This window comes from Scardinius erythrophthalmus, assembly GCF_964197995.2.
Source record: "Scardinius erythrophthalmus genome assembly, chromosome: 18".
In the NCBI taxonomy this organism is placed as follows: Eukaryota; Metazoa; Chordata; class Actinopteri; order Cypriniformes; family Leuciscidae; genus Scardinius; species Scardinius erythrophthalmus.
In genome coordinates, this window is record NC_138238.1 from 23291170 (window position 1) to 23309366 (window position 18197).

An 18197-nucleotide genomic window follows, 5' to 3' on the forward strand; every position below is an offset into this window, starting at 1 on the left:
TCAGATGATATTTGGTCCAATTCTGGATGTGGAATTTTGTCCTGATCTGACAGCAGTTCATCCTCAGAAGCCTTAGGAGACTGCTGCGCCTGAATTGGTGAGAAAGCAAATTATTTTACATGGTGATTGAATCTTATAGACAGTTCAAGTTCAACACTCACTCAGATTCTCACCTGTGCTGTGCTGTTAAAGTCATCTCTTTTAATTTGTTTGAGGATTTATGCCAGACCCCTAAACAGTAACACATTTTGAGTAAAATAATGTTAACACTGCAGGTCTATTTAAGTGGTTAGAGCACAACACATGTAGCCTGGCAAGCCAGACCTACATCAAGATGTTACGTCTGGCAACTCTCCATAGACACGGCTCAATCCGAGGGGCGGGATAAACGGCTGTCTTTCAAATTCCCTCTGCACGCAATAGGACAGCGCTTCAACCAACCAGTATGAGGCGCCGTCTAGGGCTTAAATCAAACTTCATTCACGCACACATATATGAAACGCTTGCATACACATATACTAAGTAGTCACACATACATGTATACTGCTGAATGCTCAAACTAATACATATGAAATGCACAACGTCACACCTAAAGTCGCTCACGCACACACACGCAAACTCTACACACACGAGACGCGCGGAACTCTCCGCGCACATACTCATCTGAGACGCGAACACACACACACACACAAACTCAGATGAGTATGTGCTCAGAGAGTTCCGCACGTCTCGTGTGTTAGTACTACTTAGTATATGTGTATGCAAGCGTTTCATATATGTGTGCGTGAATGAAGTTTGATTTAAGCCCTAGACGGTGCCTCATAAACAAGAGTGTTTTCCTAACAGCGGAGCTAACGCTAGTTGATAGATTCAACTTTTGCCATATCTGACCGGCAAAAAACTACGAACACATCTTCCTTTTTTCCTTTCCAAGTCCTCCAGAGTCGCGGCCAAAGCCGATTTCAGAAGTCTGTTCTCCAGCAGCAGCCGCCATTCTTTGCTTTCAAGTAGCAGGGGGAACCGTCACAACTCTGTTCAGGTTCAGGTTCAGGTTCAGGTTTCTTTATTTGTACCCGTAGGTATATTTGGTTTGCAGTGTCAGAGTGTCATCCATACATTTGGGTGGTGATGGCGCAGTGGATAAGACACGTGCCTTTGGTGTGAGAGACCCGGGTTCGAATCCACTGTGAGACACCAATGTGTCCCTGAGCAAGACACTTAACCCCTAGTTGCTCCAGAGGCGTGCAACCTCTGACATGTATAGCAATTGTAAGTCGCTTTGGATAAAAGCGTCAGCTAAATGAGTAAATGTAAATGTAAATGTAAATACATTTAGACAAAACACAAACAATAAAAACATTTGACGATACAAAAAAATAAAAAATAAATAAATAAATAATAATAAAATGAGAAATATATAAATAATTATAAAGAATAACTAGCATAGCTTCTGTGTCATCTATGTATTTTGTTCCTCTGATTAATGGCTGCTGGAACAAAGCTATTTTTATACCGCTTAGTTCTGCTCTTTGGAACTCTATACTTTCGTCTGGATGGAAGAAGTTGAAATTCACTATGCAAAGGATGGGCATCATCGTTTAAAATTGAGCCAGTTATCTGCTGTAACTGTCTGGTATACAGGGACACTGGGCTTAACTGAGACACTCCAATCAACTTACTAGACCATTTAACAATTTGGTTTAGGGAATTTCTGTTTTTTAAGGATAGATTCCCAAACCATGACACCATACAAAAAGATAAAACTGATTCAATGAAAGCTCGATAAAATAGGACCATGATGGTTTTGTCAACGTTAAAGTAAGATAGTTTCCTCAAACAAAACAGACGCTGGTGCCCCTTTTTGCACACAGCTTCACAATTTGCCTCAAAATTTAATTTTGAGTCGATAATTGTCCCAAGATATTTGTAGGATTGAGTACATTCAACTGTTTGACCTTTAATGAATGTGACTTCATGTGTATGAGTATGTTTTCTAAAATCAATGATCATTTCTTTTGTCTTTATTATGTTTAACTGAAGGTAGGACTCCTCACACCACGTGACAAAGTCATCAATTATCGGGCCGTGACAGGTCTCGTTGTCCTGAAGCCTACTGACAATTACAGAATCATCTGCATATTTTATGATGGTCCTATTTTCATAACTACTCTGACACATGTTTGTGTAGAGGATAAACAAGAGGGGCGAAAGTACACATCCTTGAGGGGAGCCAGTTGAGGAGGAGACTGGGTCTGACAGCGTTCCATTTACCTTAACTCGTTGTGTCCTATCAGTTAAAAAATCTAGAATCCAACCCACAAGATTATTACTCAAATCGAACTGTTCTGCTAGCCGACTGATTAAAATATGTGGTTGAATTGTATTAAAAGCAGACGAAAAATCAACAAACAAGAGTTTAGCGTGAGACCCAGTTCCTTCCAAGTGTTTAACAATTAGATTCAGCAAGGTAACTGTGGCATCTTCTACTCCTCTGTGTTGCCTATAAGCAAACTGCATTGGGTCCAGTGCATGCTCCGTTTTCCATAGTATATCTGACCTAACCAATTTTTCTAAGATTTTCATTAAAATTGACGTGAGAGCAATCGGTCTAAAATCATTATGGGTTTTAGGGCAACTTGATTTAGGAACAGGAACTACCACCGCATCCTTCCAAACCTTGGGTACATGCTGTGTCTGTAAAGATTTATTAAAAATAAAATGGAAAATAGGACTCAGTTCTTTTGCACAAAATTTAAGTAAACGACCACATATTTTGTCAGGTCCGTGACTCTTAGTTACTTTTAATGAGCGAAATGCTTTTTCCACACTTTTTTGGTCTATTTCTGAGTACTGGTTATCTTCAAATTTATTTCTCAGATCCTGAATTTCATTTCTAAAATCAAGCGCATCAAAACGGTTAAAGAATTGGTTAAGCGAATTTGCAAGCTCAGTATCAGAGTTAAAACCATCAAGGGTTACCTGGCTGCTGTTCTTTGGATTCCGGAGGCCTGTTATCGTTTTCATGCTAGACCAGGCTGAGCCAAGATTATTTGCAGCCATCTTGTTTTCTAATTCAGATTTATAGATATGTTCTGCTTTTAATATTTCTATTTTCAGCTCCTTACTAGCTGTATGCATGTCTGAGACTACTCCCTGTTTAAACGCAAGTTTCTTTTTCTGTATGCTGGATTGAACAGATTTGGTTACCCATGGCTTATTATTAGGATAAATTTTAACTAGCTTACAGGGAATGATCATATCCCTACAGAAGGCTACATATGAGCATGTTACATCAGCAAGTCTGTCCAAATCATCACCACAAGTCTGTTTAAACATGTCCCAATTTGTACAGTCATAGCATTCCTGCAAGCATAGCACAGATTTATCATTCCAGTCCATAATGGCCTTTGTTTGTGCTTTCTCTCTTTTTAAAACAGTTTTATAAATAGGAAGTAAGTGGACACAGTTATGGTCAGCAGAGCCTAGTGGTGGCAGTGGGAGTGATTTATAGGCGTCTTTGACCGACCCATAACATAGATCTAAAATCTTATCCCGCCTTGTTGGACAGGAGACATATTGTTGGAAGTTTATGAGTGAATGTTTAAGGGAGACATGATTAAAATCCCCCAATATGAAGTTTGGTGCATCCGGTGAAATCGATTGTAGTTTTTGTACTACGTCGAAAATGGTGCTAGAGGCAGAAACAGCATTTGCCTTCGGGTGAATGTACACTATTGTTATGAAAAGTTGTGGAAACTCACGGGGCAGGTAGAAAGGCCGCAGTGATACCGACATGAGTTCGACATTTGGCGTACAAATGCGTTCTCTGACAGTCACAGAGCTACAATAGCGTTTTCTTCGTCACTTCAGCCTTCCGATCCAGACGGAGTGGCGCTCCAAATCCCTCGATGATCAAGTCGTTATCCTGGTTGTGTTCAGTGAACCATGTTTCAGTAAAAGCCATGATGCAACAGTCTCTGAAATCCTTCTGGAAACGAACGTTTCCCTGAAGCTCATTCGTTTTGTTTCTCAGGGACTGAACATTCCCCATAATAATTGAGGGCAGGGGTATCCGAGTGAGCCGCTGTTTCCTCACGCGTAGCACAGGAAGCAGTCCATAAAAACAGCTCTTCCGAAAAAACATACAAACAAATAAATAAAACGAAAAACACTTAAAAAACAAGTAACACGAGGATGCCAAACTCTCACTGTCGGTCGCCGCGTGCGCATGCGCCCAAGGTTAGTTAGTCTGTCGTCATTATGTTAAGCCCGCCCCGCCTACTCTACACACGATGTGATTGGCTTGACCCAATTTAGGTTTTTACTGCTCCTAAAGTCAATGGAGAGTTGCTAGACTACCCTGGCTGCAAAACACATTTTGCTGCTGCTAGGGTGCGTCTAGATTTCTAGGCTACAACACATGTACACTCTATACTAATTCACTAAATATCTAACCTGTGCATCGATAGCCAAGCCACTTGAAGGAAGATACGGGTCCCACACAATGAACACACTTTTCCAAGGAGGATACTGTTGCGCACACCAGGCGGTGTTTTTGACACTGTTGGTGAAAAATGTAATTGTAGTATTTATTTATGCCACATAGTTTGGACAGACAGATATTTCATATTATTTACATGTCGATATCTAATCACTTTAAATCCAATACCAATGTGACATTTAATTTACCTCATACATATTATTACCCTTTTATTGCATTGTATTTTGTTATTTATAGTGTATCTTATTTATATGCAGCTTATTTATAGCATATCCTATATGAAGATATACCTTCTTCATATTTCTTCATATATAAATTGTAGATAGGGAATTTGTGGTTAGCCTCAGTGCCAGGAGCTGACTTCTTGTAGCCCAGTATAACTAATAGGGTGCCTATCCATTACATGTAACCAAACAACTTAGCATTCACATTAAACCAACATACAGATCCAATGCAGGCAGTCCAAGTGTTCTTAAAAAACAAAGTGATGCCTCTGTTGACAGGACCCTCTAAACTGTATGGACCTCCCAAGTCATATTTGGGTGGGGTTCACTGTTTGATACACATACACTCAGATATTATACTGACTGAAGCTTGAAAAAGCATGTTTAGACAATGTCCTTCCATTTCATTGTCCACATTAAGCATGTTCTACTCAGGCGACTGCACACACACATTGAAATAGGTTGGTAGATTTAACATTTTGCCACAAATAACTTCACTACGTTGTACATCAGATTTAATTTACCTCCTGGGAACGTGATACTAGAGAGGATATTTGACATCTGAATAAAAAAAGAAACCATTCTACTGTTGACAGAAAGACAGAGGAAAACCTTGCTTTAAAACTCACTGACAACTTTTCTAAGATATTAACAATCAGAGCAAGATATTTATAAAAATCTATCTTTTGTGAAAATATACCGCTTCAGTATCATCAATTGAGGATGGGGGATTTGTGGTACCACAAATCGTTGGAGCCATTTCATCATCAAGGCCCTGTAAAAAGGAAAAAAACAAAAAATATTGTCGACCGTGGACTATGAAAACTATACTCTGATGAACACAGCATTTGATGACTTCATTGTTTTTGTTCTACCAGTCTGTAATGGTGCTAACAAACTGCTAACAAAAGCTATTAAAATCATGTTCCACCAGAAGCTAGATGGAAAATGTACAGTATTTTGGTATGTGAAATGTTCTCTGTTTAAAGCATTTCTTATATGAGAACTATAAATTTCACAAAGTCAAATTTTGACCACCTTGCATCTCCATGGCCAGTCTGAGTCACCATAAATATAGCCACCAAAATAGTTTTGCTGCATCAACACTACAAAAACACAAGTAACATTTTCAAAACAATCAGTTTTTATACTAATGCAATGTAAATTAAACTGACGTGAGAAAAGAGAAAAATAGTCATAATTCTGATTAGATTAACTAGTGACATATATACTTACCACCACAGTTTTCCATTAAAATGGAACTCGAACATAAACACTTTGAGGAGGTCATGGTCTTTCTCTGTCTCCTCTCACATTCTTGCTTGCTTATTAGATCACCTCTGTATTCCAATAGAAAGTCTCCTTTTTCAAATGGAACAGAGGTGAAGATGCCACGACCTAATTCATCAAAGACAAAACAACAAATAAGTGGCAAAAAGTGATATGTATTAAAGTTGAATCATGATTAAACAATCAGAAGATTCAACTTACCTTTTACAGCATTGATGTACTTGATGTCAAGTCCCACTTTGTCACTTTCAGCAGTAACATAAAATCTTGTATCATCCTTTGGATTAATGCGTCTACGCCGCGGCGCTTCATTTTTACCGTTTACAGGTGTCACAGCCTAAATTACCAAAAGTTATTGTCAGGATTACAATGTTCACTGGGACAAGCATGATCAGAAAACAGAAGTCTGGGTAAATTAGTAATGCACATAGTTATGTATCTGGACAGAAGCCAAATGATGTGCTCATAACTGCACCATGCATATTTTATTGATTCTTTTAAGAATACATTAAAAAGTGTAACAACATCTTTCTCACAAAGTAACAGGCTGGTGGGAGTCTGTACTACATAACATGAGGATGACAGTTGCTTTAATCTCCAGCTGTGCTGGACCACATTCAGACTAAATTTCATCCTGCCTCCAACTGATTTTGTTTTCTGATTGTAGAAAGTCACTGACCACATAAGATAATTTCTCTAATCAAAAACCAAATCGAGTGAATCTCTAGTAGGCTTCATAGACCATACTGCTCAGTGTTATCATCCAAAAATAACAGACAAGTAGCAAGAAAAAAAGTTTTAACAGCTTAGCAGCTGTGTTTAGGTTTCCAGGATAAAATCTTAAATTGATACATATTCTGTCAGATTCTCTTATCTTTATGTATACTTTCTACATATTCTCTTTCTTCATGTGACAGTAATGGGATTCACATTGTGTTTTTGGGTTCAAAGTCCTTTTTAATTTGGTTTCTTTGGTCAGTATGAATTACAGATTATTATGACATTAAAAAGAACCAGGGCAGTAAATTGTATCACTGTGATGCTTCTGGCATTAGATCTGTTTTAGAATTATTCAACTAATTAACATGCAACTGACTGGTCAAAGAATGGTCAAAAGTATGTAAAACTACAAGAGAAAAGGGAGTCCCATCCCCTCTACAAGTTTACTAGATTCAACATAGTCATATCTTTGGAAAGTAGTCTAAACCCAGATGGCTCAGTAAGCATGTGCCGGTTTCTATAGAAACTATGGTGCTTTATACTACTGCCTCTGTCCTCAGCTAACTAAATGAACAGTGTAAAGATCTATATTAACAGTAAACACTGTTTTTAACAATTTTTTTTTTTTTTTTTAAATAACACTCTACACACTGCACCAGATACCTGTCAGGTCTCTTGCCCGTCATGTTTTGTATATTGATCATTGTGGTTGGTTACTATGGGTACCAATTAGTTTATCTTACAGGTTTAATACACTAACAGAACATCATAAACACATTACATTTATTAAATGGCCTGAAAGTACTCCTATTAATGATATCTCTTCCAGCCTTCCTATGTCACTGCATCTTCATATTTAAACAAAATAATGTTGGGCCACTAAGAAAATTCTCTAAAACAAACACAATGTCTGTAGTAAAAGTTAAGGCTTCCAGGTCCAGACCTCAGCAATTACAAAAGCTACAGGTGGGTACAGACAGGCAGTTACATAAACTTGTTAATCAACTTAGTACTTACAGACCAGGAAAACCAAAAATGATATTAATACATCCTCTTAGTTCTTTCTTATTCCAATTAAAAAAAAAAAAAAAAAAAAAAACAACAACACAGAGCTGCCAACTAGCTGCTTTCTAGTCCTCCTCTCCTGTCCTCTCTGCAGGCATCCACTTCACGTAAATGCTAAACAAGGCTTAACGAGCAGGCCATGTGGCTACGCCCTGCTCGTTAAGCAATGCCGTAGTCACAGCTCAACTTAACCTAGCTAGCTTTCATTTTAAAAGCAAAACTACCAAATTTGACCTGCTGGCAATGTTGCTTCTGTCCTCATCTCTACCTGCTGTCCTCCATCTCTTTAGCCTGAGACTTAATGAGCAGAGGGTTGTTCCATAAAACAAGATTAGAATACAAGCCAGGCTTATTTTGGTTAGTCAGACTAATTGTCGGTTGATTCTGTTTCATAAAGCAAACTTAACCCCTTGATCGGCAGGGATCACTGGTGATCCTGGATAATTGTTGTTCAAAATGCATTACTCGTCAAAACATCACACTCTTACTTGATCTGGACAAACTCAGCATCACAAGAAAGGTTTAAGACTCCAGCTTCGATATTTGAGCACTGTTTATGGTCAAAATTTTTATTATTATTTTAAGTATAAAATATATGAGTGTAATGAGCTATAAGTTCACTGCAACTTCCTAAAGATAAATTATTATAATTAGAAGATATTTCTGGTGTTATAAAATATCGCATAGCCTATTAATTTTCCAAGCAAAATGTATATATTGGTCAGAATTATTGCGCTCCTATTTGGCGCGCATGCGCGCAGCAGCGCTTGTTCAATGTGAAGTTTAGCAGCAAAATGGAAATATTTGCATGACTTTCTAAGATTTAAAGATGGAGAATATTCCTGTGAAATGTAAGTTTTGCAAACACCATGTTTCAAACGCATAAAACAGCACAAAATATACGCTGTTTGATGGTGGATCGATTTAATCTATGATCGACCTCTAGGGCTGCTTAAGAAATGCGTACACACGCAGTTATCTAGACCAGATAAACCTGGATCAAATTAGTGGGATTGCGTGAACTTGAATAACCTTTTATGAAAGGTAGCCCCAACTTATTTGTTAGGTTTATTCAAGTCGGGTTTTGGAGTTTAATCCCCGCTTTTCTTAGCATCTTTTATGGAACAACCCTCAGGACATGTTGATAGCCACTCAAGCTAGCTCAGCTAACATTGTGGTAAATATATAGCATTTTACAGTAATTGTAACTTACAAGTTACAATTTCTTGCAAAAAGGAAACACTTCTTCATGCAAAAATGCAACTATATTTACAAATATAAATATTACCTGTATGTATTTAAAACAGTAAGTTCATGACGTCGAGCTTCCCAGGTGTGGTCCATTTAAGTTTTTAATTAGCGACGTCTCTGGGCCATGCTCTGGGCATGTCTGGGCGGACCTTCCAGTCGACTCCATTTGGTACGGCCCACGTGCGTAAACAAGCCAATAACAAGACGGCCCGCCCAAAATGTACCGTGTGTATCAGAAATATGTATCAAACTGCAATATAGAACCCTTTCAAAGACTTTCAAAGAAAAAGAGAATTTATGTTGTTCAGACACTAACTAATACAGTTACACTCTTTGATTTATGAGGACTTTGGCATAGTCCCCGTATTACCCTTAGGTCCGGGGAGCCCAGGTGAAATGTCCACCGGCGTGTTGTCCATGTAAACCACATACCCCAACACACACACAAACACACACACACACATGAACACAGAGAGAGTGAGACTGGTGGAGTGAGGGGGAGGGGAAGGACAGACAGAGAGAGACAGAGAACATTTTAAACAAAAAAAATAAAATCCTAACTGTGACAGAAAGTAGACTTTGATCTTGTTTAAACATACATGGAAATGCAGTGTGTAATAAATGGAAATGTTTGCAGTTTAAAACATTGTTTAACCCTCTGGGGTCTGAGGTGTTTTCTGGGCCCTGGAGGTGTTCTGACATGCTTGGACATTTGTGCTTATTTCTATTACTTGTGACATTTTCATGGCTAAAGTCTGATTACACTGTATTTAGCACAAACTCTGCTACAATAATATGTCAGCAGCATGCATGTAAAAGTTTGTAGTTTTGAGATAATGACGTTTATGCATGTTTTGTAAAAAAAAAACAAAAAAAAAACAAATTGTCACTGAAATAAGGTCATGAAACCCATACTGATTATTTCTTCACAAGGCTTTTGAAAATTGTATCACATAGCCAAGAATATTTGCTCCAAAACTATGTGAAAATCATCCTGACTACTCATTCAGATAAGACAATACATTGATTTAAAATTGTTTTGACATGTTTTGTGTAAGAAAGCCTTATGCGATTATGCGTGAACACATCATGAATATTAATGTATTTCACACCTGAGAAAGACAAAGACATAATACATAATGGCCCTATCAGGTGCTATCAGGCCCTATCATTCTGAACAACCTTGCACAAAGAATGAGGAGATTTAAAAAAAATGGGTTTTTGATTGTTTGGATTTATTTACAACACAACATAATCCAAAGATATACAACAAATGACAAAAAAAAAAAAAAAAAAAAAAACATTTAACAGACTGAACTAAAGACAGAGACTTAACCAGTCACACACATTTGTGCCATCCCTGAAACATAGTACATACCTGTAATTTCCAAGGTGTTTGATTTTTCACTTTACCATGTTCATGTACAGAGACTCATGTGAATGTTGAAGTCAGCAGGACTCATCAGTGGGGCATCTGGTCCCTGTAAAAAACATCCTGATATCAAGAGAAACTATAGGGCTGCACGATTTTGGGAATACATTTTAGATTTTTCTGGTTAAAATTGCTTTTTAAAATTTACAAAATACACACACATATATAGCCTATATGGCACAGCGCGACTGACTCAAACTCACAGTGCATGTAGAGAACACTGAAGCGATCGAGCCGCTCCAAACTAAGAAAATGTATTATTACCATATTATACATATCTACGTTTGAGCAGATATCCACAAGAAACGTATTTAACAGTAATCACGGGTCTAAACATTATAATATTCACCATATTAGAAACACTCATACTAGCCTACTTTTGTATCATGCTGTGTTTTATTATCAAACATAAAAACATCCTCGTGTCGTAGCCTACATGAATATAAATTTTGCATTGAAAGGTAGCCTGCCTGTCTATCATTCATAACATGTTTCTGTTGATTTCATACATTTTAGTCTAACAAAAGTTGAACTGCAATGTGAAGTTTATGCAACAATAACACTAACTAATACAATTCAGAATCCATTTCTTACCTTACATCTTTCTTGTCTTCAAATCGCGTTCTTTTTCTTCTGAGGTAAATCCAGTGTAAGCTCACAACGTTTCTCCCAAACTCGATGAAAAGCAGAGGACTGATGAAGTTTGGTGCTTTGTTTTTGAGGTAATGAGCGCGTTCGCGTTTCATGTGGACGATTTGCATGTCAATCTCTTTTGCGCACGTGGGCGTGGTCACATTAAAACTAATGAGCAAGGGTTTGAGAAACTGGACATCTTGTTGGTTTTATACAAATTACTTAAACAGAGAATATTTGTTTTTGTTTTGAATCAGATCATTTAAAAGTACACACTTAAATGTTTGTAAAGATATATGGCTCATAAATGTGTGACAAGTATTCGCTGAGTTTTGTTTGTTTATAGACGTGCTCAAGAAAAAAAAGTTCACCGAGACGGAGAGGCAGAAAGCATATCCTGTTTATTTTCTTTATTTAACAAAAGTACAATGTTTTGATTGTAAGTGGAGAAATACAAAAGTAGACATCTCACAGATTCTTTTTTCATATTTCTTTTTTCTGTATGGCCATAAATGACGGAGTAATTTAAGTATATTGTACTACTATGTGAAGAAAATCCAGCAAAACGCGCCGGCGCGTTTGCCGACCCCAGAGGGTTAACAGCGAAAAAAGATTTATCCAACCTCATTTAGTATATCCAACCTCATACATAGTATAAAACACTAGATGGCACAATATACCTATTTTTAATAGACACATTCTGTTTACTTTTTGACATGCCTTTAATCCCTCACCATAGCAAGATATTCAAAATCCGTTCACAATTTAGCATCTTTAACCTGTTAACCGTTGCCAGGGCGCCCGCGCACTGAAGCGTTTTTTTTTATTTTATTTAGTTCAAAGTTACTATCAGATTTAATGTTATACCTTGACAAACTATACATCATTAAAAAGATATAAGACTCAAGTTTCAGTATTTGACCACTATTGTATTCTGAGAAACTTATAGCGACAGTTATTTCTTAATTTATGTCAGGAGTTATGAAATGAAAAAATGAGTCGATACCTTTAATATGAATTATGCGCGTCAGCCGCTTTCATTCATAAAAAAAACTCTGTGCTGTCGTCATGACAGCGCTTGACAAAACAATGTCCCTCAGGGCTTTTAGCTCAAAAATGTGCAGATTTGGAGAAATATTGATAGATTCTCATAGGTTTACATCAGATTTCTATTGACAGGAATAATATTTATTGAATTTATACCCAAATGCGTCGATGTAATCATTATGAGCACTTGGTTCTCTATATACTGTGTTTTCAATTCATACCAATAGCCTGAGGGCGTTATATGCACAATAATATCCCATATATGGAACATGAAGAAGAGCCATAATCATGTGACATTCCAGGACGTCACTGATACACACACAGCTAACCAGAGATCGCTGTAACATGCAGATATAGATGTTTTGAAGACAATAAACATGATTGCAATGATATTTGATTTACCTGTGTTTTTCAAGCCATGCCAGGTATTTTCATAATAATAGATTATATTTATAATGTAATGCTAATCTATATAGACTATCATTGTGCAGAACACTATCAAATAGTATATTTTCTGTCTGATTTTTTTATCTGATGCCAAATTAGATCACAGAAGATTATTTAAAACACTCGACTTGCGTTATAAAGTAAGTTTGGAGCACAAACATGGTTTTAATCTCATAAATTGTCATGTATTGATGGTGTGCTAAGCTAACATGCTAGCTAGCTCTAGGTGCTTCTATCTTGAAAAACATTTAACTAAATACAGAGTTTTAGACTTATAATCTTCATATTTTAAATATAATATGGTCAGACATGTGGATTTAGTTGCAGTGCATTTCTAGATTGCTACAGTGCCAACTTCAATTTTATTTTCATGAAGATGTTTCATAAAAATACATTTCTAATAACTTTACAAAACTTTGAAGCTATTTATAACTATTTTTCAAGGGGGCGCTGTTGAGCGCTGTTTTTTATATTTTTATTCATTTAATTTCTAAACCAATTATATTATAATTATAATTATATAATATAATTATAAAAAATATAAATATTATATTATAAAATTATGTTGTCAGTGCACTATAAATATGTTATTCAAACTTATTAAAAAGAGACAAGGCCTATACAGTTCCTGTCCTTTAATGCAGGCCAAAGCACACAGCAATGGAAGGGTTAAACTCTTGTCAGAGTGTAACTGTAACTGACAGCCACCCCTGTATTTTTCTGTAGGGACAAGACAGAGAGAATTTTACTTGCCCGACCTGATTAGAACGTTGATGACAAAAAAAACCCCAAAAAAACAAAAACACCTACTATGGAATCACTAAACCGAGAGAATAATTCTGATTTTATGACATTTATTGTAAGCTGCAATCGATAGTGGATAATAAATAAATTACTGACGGTGACAATGTTGTTCTGTTGAGGCACGCAGCCTCTCGAGGAGAAATTGAAACAAATGAGCGCAGCACTTACAAAAGAAACTCAGAGCTGGATACTTGAAGGACAGGTGCCTCACCCCGAGCAGAAGGAACTGCAGAGCGTGCTTCCGGATACCGAGAAAAGGCACTGGTCTATCAGGTGAGAGCAGAGATGAGGCCAGACCCGTCTCTAACCCCTCTGTTAGATCCATCTGCGATCCCCATGATCTAGATCACCACTGTGCCTCGGCAGGTGAGGGCAGAGATGAGGCCAGGCCCGTCTCTAACCCCTCTGTTAGATCCATCTGCGATCCCCATGATCTTGATCGCCTCTGTGCCTCGGCAGCAGCGGGACCTGAACCCTGGGGAAAGGGAGGCTGAGCATCCTCCTCAAAGAGGAGGACAACACAAAGTCTAAACTGTTGTTTGCTTGCCATACTAATATATATACAGTGAGGAAAATAAGTATTTGAACACCCTGCTATTTTGCAAGTTCTCCCACTTAGAAATCATGGAGGGGTCTGAAATTGTCATCGTAGGTGCATGTCCACTGTGAGAGACATAATCTAAAAAAAAAAAATCCAGAAATCACAATGTATGATTTTTTAACTATTTATTTGTATGATACAGCTGCAAATAAGTATTTGAACACCTGAGAAAATTAATGTTAATATTTGGTACAGTAGCCTTTGTTTGCAATTACAGAGGTCAAACATTTCCTGTAGTTTTTCACCAGGTTTGCACACACTGCAGGAGGGATTTTGGCCCACTCCTCCACACAGATCTTCTCTAGATCAGTCAGGTTTCTGGGCTGTCGCTGAGAAACACGGAGTTTGAGCTCCCTCCAAAGATTCTCTATTGGGTTTAGGTCTGGAGACTGGCTAGGCCACGCCAGAACCTTGATATGCTTCTTACAGAGCCACTCCTTGGTTATCCTGGCTGTGTGCTTCGGTCATTGTCGTGTTGGAAGACCCAGCCTCGACCCATCTTCAATGCTCTAACTGAGAGAAGGAGGTTGTTCCACAAAATCTCGCAATACATGGCCCCGGTCATCCTCTCCTTAATACAGTGTCGTCGCCCTGTCCCATGTGCAGAAAAACACCCCCAAAGCATGATGCTACCACCCCCATGCTTCACAGTAGGGATGGTGTTCTTGGGATGGTACTCATCATTCTTCTTCCTCCAAACACGTTTAGTGGAATTATGACCAAAAAGTTCTATTTTGGTCTCATCTGACCACATGACTTTCTCCCATGACTCCTCTGGATCATCCAAATGGTCATTGGCAAACTTAAGACGGGCCATGACATGTGCTGGTTTAAGCAGGGGAACCTTCCGTGCCATGCATGATTTCAAACCATGACGTCTTAGTGTATTACCGACAGTAACCTTGGAAACGGTGGTCCCAGCTCTTTTCAGGTCATTGACCAGCTCCTCTTGTGTAGTTCTGGGCTGATTTCTCACCTTTCTTAGGATCATTGAGACCCCACGAGGTGAGATCTTGCATGGAGCCCCAGTCCGAGGGAGATTGACAGTCACGTTTAGCTTCTTCCATTTTCTAATGATTGCTCCATCAGTGGACCTTTTTTCACCAAGCTGCTTGGCAATTTCCCCGTAGCCCTTTCCAGCCTTGTGGAGGTGTACAATTTTGTCTCTAGTGTCTTTGGACAGCTCTTTGGTCTTAGCCATGTTAGTAGTTGGATTCTTACTGATTGTATGGGGTGGACAGGTGTCTTTATGCAGCTAACGACCTCAAACAGGTGCATCTAATTTAGGATAATAAATGGAGTGGAGGTGGACATTTTAAAGGCAGACTAACAGGTCTTTGAGGGTCAGAATTCTAGCTGATATACAGGTGTTCAAATACTTATTTGCAGCTGTATCATACAAATAAATAGTTAAAAAATCATATATTGTGATTTCTGGATTTTTTTTTTTAGATTATGTCTCTCACAGTGGACATGCACCTACGATGGCAATTTCAGACCCCTCCATGATTTCCAAGTGGGAGAACTTGCAAAATAGCAGGGTGTTCAAATACTTATTTTCCTCACTGTATATATATATATATATATATATATATATATATATATATATGATGGTAGACAGACAACACCAAATAAGACACACGATTTCACATATAGCGCTTGCTGAAGAAACAGAAGCTACTTGTTTGGGCATGCCTTATAGATTACTGGTTCGTGACGTCAACTGCCTATGAAGTCTTGGACTGATTTCACACGTGTGCTTCACTACACAATCAAGCAGACTGAGCCCACAGCGTCAATCGACGCAGCGCGATTTCCCTTGAAAGGGAAACCTATTCACTCGCGTGAGGAAGCTGGCATTTTGAGCAGGACTTGGAAGCAGGAAAAAAAATCACTCTGAGCAGAATCAGTATTTTAATGTGTCTGTTTGTGCGTTCCTTATGTAACATTATCATTCTGAAAATGGTTTGATTAGGAAAAAAATACCTGGTAATATTATTATTATTATTATTTTTTTGCCTATACTTTATACCAGAGCTTAAATTGAACTTTATACTAAGAGCTTGTGACTAAACATCACAACTAAAAGTGGAACAAAAAGTGGAACATAAAGTGGATCCTGAAACGCACGCATTTTGGAGACTGTCTGCTTGTTTGCAGTGCAAGGGTAAATAAAAAACGTATTCTTTGAATAAGTACAGTGTGTAAAGGCTAATATGTAAAGGTTAATGTTTTATGTATTTGAGGAGCAGAGAAGTGTGTCTTAGTCTGGTATTTGCTTTTTTAGTCATAGCCAATTCAGCCTGTGCTTAACACTTTGTCTTTTATAACAACTTATCAACTTTATTTTCCTGTCAACTTACTGTCCTCTCATAATGTTGCCTGTGTGTTTCAGGCACTATCCTAAAACTTCCTTCACCATAGTGGCTGATACACCAGAGAACCTTCGTCTCAAGCAGCAGAGCAAGATGCAGAGTCACGTGAGTGTCCATTCACAAAGCCCGGTCACTTTTTCTCCCTCTCCTATATCTGTTTTTTACTTCCAGTTCTTGTCTTTTTTCCGCTCTTGACTCGTGTAACATTCATCCAGTGGGAAAATGTCTGTGCAGATGACAAGTGTCAGATATAGTGTCTTGAGTAAAGAATGTAGCCAATGTTTGGTAGAGAGGTTGTCATATTCAGTTGTTGTTTTAGTAGGGCTGGGTATCGAGTTCGATAATTTTTAGGTACCGACCGAATTGCCTCGATACTATCGAGTATTGAAACATTGCTCGTCGTTCGGTACCAAATTTTGATACCTAAAGGGGTTAATCTCGTCAACGTCAGTTGCGGCATGATTGGCTGTGGCGAGGCATCAAGGAAAAACACTAGCTTACATGGTTGCCCATAGAGACGTGGCTCACACGTGAGGCTGTAGTGTGTAAGCGTCCCAACCCCCATAGATGTAAAAAAGATGTGGAAAAGATCAGAAGTGTGGCTACATTTCACCAGGCTCAATGCCAACAGACCGCGATGCAATATTTGCGACAAGTTGATTCCTGCTAAGACCGGCAACACAACAAATGAAGCACTTGACAGTGCACAAAATAAACTTAAGAGTATAAATTTGTTCCATCTTCGACAGTAAGAAGAACTGGAGCACGTCACAAATGAACCGAAACTCAGCATATAGGATACTTGCCTCACAGACATGAGAAATATGTCTATAGAAGCTTGAAATGTCTACTTTTAAACTAACCAATTAGAATCGAAAACTAATACTCTGATTATGTTATAATCCAAGTGAAAGGTGCATTTTTTTCTTATAGGCACGCGCCAGCGTTCACAATACTGCAGAGATGACGTTTCAGCGTCGTCAACTTCATCTTTGCAGCCATAGACTCAGAAAACACTATTTCATGAATAAACAATTAAAATGTCTCCTTGCTACTTTTGCCAGTGCTTTAAGGCAAGCTGAATTTGTGCTGAGTGCGAGGCATATATCCCGGCCCCAATTAGCCTATATTCAATTCACATTTATTTGTATAGGGCTTTTCACAATACATATCGTTTCAAAGCAGCTTGAAATGCAGAAATGCATGTCTACATTACAATTTACAGTGATCTGTTATCAGAGGTGACTGTGTAATTAATGCATTTCAGAAATGTACATATACAAATCACGCAGTTAGCTAACAATATATTAATTTAAATAATGTATTAATTTAGGGCAGAAACAATGAGATCATTGAAGTAAAGAATACATGTTGTTAAATTATTAGGATAAAGAAAATGTTTGAATTGGTGCTTTTTTATAGACTCAAAGACTGTGAGTCTCTGAGTCTGTAAAAAAAGTCAACCAACTGAAAAAATAGAACCAAAGTTTTTTTGAGGTAATGCAACCTTGTTAAAACGGATTTCATAAAATTGGTATAGAAAAAAAGTGTCGTTCTGGAACTGGTATCGAAGTCAAGGTATCGGTATCGAAATTTTTTGAACAAAACCCAGCTATGTTTTAGTTTTCATTACTTTAATTTTTATGGACTTTTAGTTTGGTTATTTTCTGTGTTTGTTTTTTGTTGTCATGGTTTCAAGCGTGATTTCATTTGATATGGTTATTCATTGTTTGTTTACTGATTTCATTCTCCTGCTCCTTGAGTATATATTACCCTAAGTTTGCTCAGTTCTTTGTCTGGTGTTTGT

At 37.9% G+C, this 18197-nt stretch overlaps 1 protein-coding gene across 1 annotated transcript in view; it reads left to right on the forward strand.

Annotated features, from left to right (window-relative positions):
* Positions 1-18197, forward strand: part of LOC308707308 (LIM and SH3 domain protein 1-like) — a 411116-nt gene that overhangs the window by 155351 nt on the left and 237568 nt on the right. The window contains exon 3 of the mRNA XM_081393663.1: positions 16411-16495. Within this exon, the coding sequence (XP_081249789.1) occupies positions 16411-16495 (85 nt within the window). The remainder of the gene's footprint in view (positions 1-16410; positions 16496-18197) is intronic.